Source organism: Poecilia reticulata, chromosome 4 (assembly GCF_904066995.2).
Source record: "Poecilia reticulata chromosome 4, P_reticulata-male-v2, whole genome shotgun sequence".
Classification (NCBI taxonomy): domain Eukaryota; kingdom Metazoa; phylum Chordata; class Actinopteri; order Cyprinodontiformes; family Poeciliidae; genus Poecilia; species Poecilia reticulata.
The window spans coordinates 27,721,466-27,727,634 of NC_088833.1; the positions used below are offsets into that span (position 1 = coordinate 27,721,466).

At 38.5% G+C, this 6,169-nt stretch overlaps 1 protein-coding gene across 1 annotated transcript; it reads left to right on the forward strand.

Moving 5' to 3' along the window:
- The first annotated feature begins 211 nt into the window (after positions 1-211).
- Positions 212-5,675, forward strand: dpt (dermatopontin). Its single transcript, XM_008407655.3, has 4 exons — positions 212-638; positions 3,578-3,703; positions 4,718-4,825; positions 4,985-5,675. The coding sequence occupies exons 1-4, from the start codon at positions 364-366 to the stop codon at positions 5,049-5,051; spliced, it is 576 nt and encodes a 191-aa protein (XP_008405877.2). The 5' UTR covers positions 212-363; the 3' UTR covers positions 5,052-5,675.
- Positions 5,676-6,169: the final 494 nt, after the last annotated feature.

The window sequence follows — 6,169 nt, forward strand, 5'->3', positions numbered from 1 at the left end:
TAAAACGCCTGCAAAGTGTTAAAATATTCACTCGGTAAAAGCCAGCCACATGAGGATCGAGGTGGTTACCACGTGAGCATATTTTTCCATTCAGGCAAAAGCATCTCGTAAATATCTGAATTACATCTAAACAGAAAAAGCATGTGATTTAAGGTGAACCCTTATCTGCAGAAAGACTCGGTGTGTGTTCTGCGTCGCAGTCCACCTTAAAAAGTTAAGTCAGGACAACGTTTGGAATTGTCCCGCGACCAGCAAATTACACATCCCTCCTGGATACGAAACATCTGGACAACAAAAGGGCTCAGAGGAGCTTAAAGTGAGACAGCTGTGAGACAGTACAGCAGAGAGACTCTGGTCGTCGACATGAATTCTGCTCTGCTGGCGTCTGTCTTGTCTTTGCTGGCCACAGTGGCAGCTCAGCCATATGACCACTATGACATGGGCTGGGTGAATGGCTACCGCCAGGGCTTCAACTTCCAGTGTCCCCACGGAGAGCTCCTGGTTGCCATCAGGAGCTACTTCAGTGAGAAGGAAGGCTCGGACCGACTGTGGTCTTTTGAGTGCCAGCCTGTACCTGAGAATCTGGGTGAGCCAAGCGACTGCTGGTGGGACGACATCAACCGAGCCGGATTGGAGTGGTGGGTACTGGCTTTCTTTGACTCCTCAGCTGGATAGACTTTTAGGTGCCACACACTGAGAGTAGGATGCTTGAAATTCAAATATATGGATCTCCAGGGTGTCAATCAGATATACAGAAGAGTTGTGTTGAACATATCATATAAAACAATGATCGTTACTCATTTCATAGCTGTTCACTCACTTTTTAAATGTATAGTTTGGAGTGAGGCTAAGTAAAATAGATTTAATAAGTAATAAATCATATTTCAAATGACCAAACCTAAAGTTGATGATGATTGGTGGCACAAATCCTGGGTTGGGACATGAAGTAAGTGACTTTGTCTTTCTGTTTGAGTTGAAAAAAAAATTCATATTCAAAAATACTTTATTGATCCTAAAGAAAAATTAAATGTTTCTTTGTTGAAATTAAATGAAAGCTCAACTAAATGAAAAACTTATGTGGGGGAATCTCACTTTTGATTCTGGTTAAGCAATTCAAACTGACATAAAAAAATAACCTCCTTTTCACTCATCTTGGGTTCAGATATTGATCTAAAAATTTAAATTTTCTTTGGAAACAAACTTTACAAAGATGACTCACATTTTATTTGTTGAACAGGGCTTCAGCTGAGGCAGATACCTCCAAGTCCGCTTTACTATTACTACTACTACTAATAATAATAATAATACATTTTACTTAAAGCATACTTTTCATTTACAGAAATCTCAAAGTGCTACTATTAATAAAACAATTAATGTAAAACCGCAACAAACAGGGACCACAAAATACAGCTTTACTATGCTGTTGGCTGCAAAGTTCATATGAAGTCAAATTTCCTGCTGTGCCCACCCTATGCGTCTGCACTGTGCATACAATTAACCTCCCGGTCAAAGGGTGGCGCCAAACACATAGCAAATAACTTTTCAGCATCAATACTTTATTGTTGTTTACCAAATAACTAGCTAGAGCTTCTCCTTGGTAAAAAATAAAAACAACTTTAGACTTAAAAATTGTAAGTTAGTCATAGTCCACCTTCAACATATACTGCAAAACAAAATGTTAGCATTTTTGCCCAGATTATCCTCTTCTGAGGTTGATGCAATTTTATTGATTTTTACAATGTCCTATTTTTAAATAGCTATGACTTTCTGGCTCTTAATACATGAAATGCAGCACATTGTGGTGTGTGCTTCCCTTGTAAGGTTAGTACTACCAGCCCATGTCTTCTTGGCATGAGTATGAGAGGAGTTGTTTTAAGAAGATATAATATGTTTGTCTTGGGCCCAGGTTGACTTGTTGTTAGATTTAGCCTCTGGTAACAAGTGCGAGAACATTTTTAACTGGTCACAATGTCTCAGCAGAACCCCAGTTTTAAAAAAATCCCCAATTATTCCTTTAATAATTTAATATTTATTAAATAAAAATATGAAACAGTCACAATAACCGGTTGTTACACATTCGATAATTGTTTTCGGCCATTAAAAAGGATTATTTTGAATTTAAAATATCATATTTTTGAGCTGCAAAACTGTAAGTAAATGTTGAGAAAATTCAAATTAATTTGCATTTATTTACTTTGCTTTTTAAACAAAGTATGCAATTTTCAAATCTATTCTCGACAACAACAAACAATCTTAATGTTTGGAACTAAATTTTTCTTCACAAGTGGTAATTTGTCACTTGGACAAATTCTAAGCAGATCCAGCTAGCAACCAACCACTTTTTAATAATTAAGAAAGGACAAAGGATGTTATTGAACGTAAATATGTCAGAATCAACCATCAGGTTACTTCACCTCTGTAGTTAGTTATGAAAATGATGCATTTAACATTAGTTGCACATTTTTTAATTACTCCTATTCAACAACATTTTCATTTGTCTCAAACTGAAATTACAGTACAGATTTCACACGTGTTCCTTTTTTATTGCTATCATAAAATGCTGGATTCTGTTCACCGTTTTCTCTGACAGAGAAGCAAAGCAGGCCCTGCAGACCCGGTATGAATCATCATCTTTCTCCAATTCGTTTCCTGGGAACACAGCCGTGTCCAAAAAACTCTTAACATCTCCGTCCAGAGTCCTTTGTCAGAGGCCCATTTAGAAATCCTTGCACCGGATTTATAGGCCGTATGGTTTTAGACTTTTCCTGAAATTTTTGAAACATGGAACTCATAAAAATCAAATGGTGTTAACAGACTTGTCCACGCACAATCCAGACCAAGGCTAGCCAATTAGTGGGTTTAAAAAATGTTTTTAAAAAAAGAAAAGAAAAAGATAGATGATAGAAACTTTATTAATCCCTTTGGGATTTTACCTAAGGGAAGTTGTCATTTCACACAGCTGCACATCAAATACTTAAATTTTTTTTAAAACAAAGAAGCTGCTGTTGGATTTAAATGTGCATTTTTAGATGCCGAACCCTAAAATAAACACCTTTCTCTAACCATCAGTTTCACTGAAAGCTTTTCTAATTAAGGGATTTAAATGACCCTCTGGAAAAAAACACCATTGAAAGGAGGAATTGTAGTCTGACGACGGCGTGCTTCGGTCAAAAAAACCTAAACCAGTCTATATGTGCTTCTGATGACAGGTGTGGTTTGGAGAAAAACGCACAATTTAAATTCTAAACTTTTTCCTTAGGGTTAAGCTAAGTGAACTCAATGCACCACTTGGACTACAGCGTGAAAGTTTCTTTTTTATTTTATTGCTGCCACGCCCGCCTCTCTTTATCATAGCGGGCTGATTGAATTCAACAGGGTAGAACATTGCCCTGCAGGAAATTACCCCGTCTGACTGCAAGCTGTGTTCGTCTTTGCCGTGATAAGTTCCTACACACGCAGCATTTCCTGTTGTCTGGTTCTGGTACATCTAAGATGACCTCCAGATACTGTATAGGGCCAAAGCAAAAATGAAGAAAGAAACAAAACAAACTGTAACTCATGACTTGTGTCTTTGCAGGACATCCACATGTACCCGGAATGGCCTGGTGGCGGGCATTCAAAGCAAGTACTTTGAATCCACCCTCGACCGCGAATGGCAGTTCTACTGCTGCTACTACAGACGCCGCTGTCCGTACTCCTGCATGTACGTTCCTCACACAGTATGCCGGGCACGTCGAGGAAGCGCTCTGTCACTTTTGGCACCTTGTTTCTTGAGTTAGATGATGCAAATTGAGAGCAACCACAAGAGCACGGCACAAAGAGCAGGGAGAAAAGGTTCATTCACGTTCACGATGCATTCTAGACAAAAACAGTTAAAGCACCCAGAAGAATTTGTCATATCTGGATATGATATAGTACACATCCAGAAGTGTAGCAGATGTCCGAGTGTATCAGGAGTTGACCAATGAGCTTGAAGTGGGAGTGTTGTGTTCTGCAGCCATTTAGCAGATGTCATAGTGACTTGCTAGTGGAAGCAGTGAGGGACATACCAATGCCAGGAATTTCTTGATTTGACCGTGTGGTCAAATCAAGAAATTTGGACTGTTCTTGTTGGCCATTTAAATTCTTTTGTCTGTGATTATGTGATTTCAAAATTGGGTAGTAACTGGTTACATTTACTTGAGTAACTTTTTATAAAATATGTACTTTTAGGAGTATTTTTGCTGTACTTTTTACTTGTGTAATTTTATCACAAAGTGTCACTATTATTAGTTGATTAAGAAGTGTCTGGATACGCTGCTCTCTGCGAGTAACTTCACTGAATGAAGAGCAAGCTTTTACCAACTTTTACTACTGGCTCAGTGTCCCTACTGTATCCCCAAAGCATGATGCTACCACCACCATGTTTCACCATTTGGTGTGTGTTGATATGCATTGTTAGTTTCCCAACATAAATATTTCCTTGCGAGTAAGATAAAAATTACTACCACTACCAAGAAATAGCCCTTCTTAAATGCACCAGTTGGAAATCCTGCGTAACAGGAAATGTTTTAATTGAAATTGTGCAAAAAAATATGACATCAAAGTACAATCCAGAGTTTCTGTTTTGCTCCTGTAACTCTCAGCAAAGTAAGAGCAGAAGTTTGGTACCTGTAAATGTTGCATGTTAGTCTGTACATTTTCAAAACGTTAAACAATTATCCGCTGCGTTCCTCAGGAAGACCACCGATGTTCCTGAATACTACAGAGAGGAGGGAGAGATGGTCATCCCCGCTTATGGCTACTTCATCCGAGGAGCCCAGACCACATTCAGCGGAGTGCTCAGGTTAGGCCTAAAACACCAACAACTTATTTGTGAATGGGTACAACCTGTTCAAATACAGCCTGGCCAGAAGGGAGATTATTTTGTTGTAAATAAGGCAAGAATTCCCCAAATGTCATGCTTATCGAACTGACAGTTTTTCTTCTCATTCCTTTATTTCAGAGATCGGCAGTGGAAGTACATCTTGTGCAGACTGACGGACTTTGACTGTGAATTTGAGAATTTATAAACCTCGTAAGGAGTGCCTTATTTACACACAAACATGTGAAAATGTATAACCACTACTTATCCAGCCATACCACAGTAACGACAAAGCATAAACGTATTAAAGCTCTTGTTTATATATTTTCATGTAATAAATAGACCAACTTAAGGAATGTTGTCTTGTAACCACTCTTCTTTTTTGTATTGCTTTAGCATTAAGAACTGATACATGATGACACAAAACAATACACAGTGAAATAAGCATCTGCATAGCCTTGGAGTCGAAAGAATATGTGAGCTCTACAGCTTTTCACCTGGGGAGGATCGTTAATGGCATGTTTTGCAAGTGTTTCCCAGACTGTAAAATGTTTATAGCATTTAAGGGGGAAAAAATGGCTTTCTTCTACAATTTCCCAGCTAGAGAACCAAAAGTGCTCAGTGAGCTGTGTGATTGAGAATATTCACTTGATGGAAAAATTGGAGGTATAGTTTAGGGTAATGAGGAGGAACCAGGCATTATGTGTGTTGCAGCCGACTGTGTCACACCTACTTTGAATGGTTGCCAAACCGTTTCTTCATGTATAACATGTTATGTTTGCCATTTTTATCTGTGTGAAAAAACATGGAATAAAAAATATTTATTGTTAAAGATTATTGTGTTTACTTTATGGAAATAAATTTTTTAAAATAAGTAAAACAATTAAAATTTCTTTGCACATCACATGCAAAAGAACTAACTATAAGGGAAGTAGTGGGAGTTATGGGAGAATGATGGGAAAGTATGAGCCTCCCAAACGTTAGCTGAGCCCTGATGAGCTCCTTTGGGCTTAACTTGGCTTATTGTAAGCTTTAAACTGATGATATTGCCATAACAGAAAACAGAGCAGGGAAACTGTTAGTGTACCTGCATACTTCTCCTAAGGGTTTGACATCATGGATTAGGGTTTTGGTGTGTATCCACAGCGGTCATTGGGTGAGAGGCACACCCGTAAGGTCAATTTTGGGAAGCTAATTAACCTAACCGTCAAGTTTTTGGACTGTGGCAGGAAGACGGAGAATCCGGAGAGAACATGCGTGAATGTGGCTTTATCTGGGAAGATAAGAGGGAGTTATAGTGCTGCATTGAATTTTCCTCAGAAGCAA

What these genes read in the sequence shown, in the direction of transcription:
- dpt (XM_008407655.3), top strand. Translation starts at nt 364, where the DNA reads ATGAATTCTGCTCTGCTGGCGTCTGTCTTGTCTTTGCTGGCCACAGTG. An exon ending in AACCGAGCCGGATTGGAGTG is followed by an intron (nt 639 to 3,577) that starts GTGGGTACTGGC and finishes GTGTCTTTGCAG; the next exon opens with GACATCCACATGTACCCGGA. An exon ending in CGCTGTCCGTACTCCTGCAT is followed by an intron (nt 3,704 to 4,717) that starts GTACGTTCCTCA and finishes TGCGTTCCTCAG; the next exon opens with GAAGACCACCGATGTTCCTG.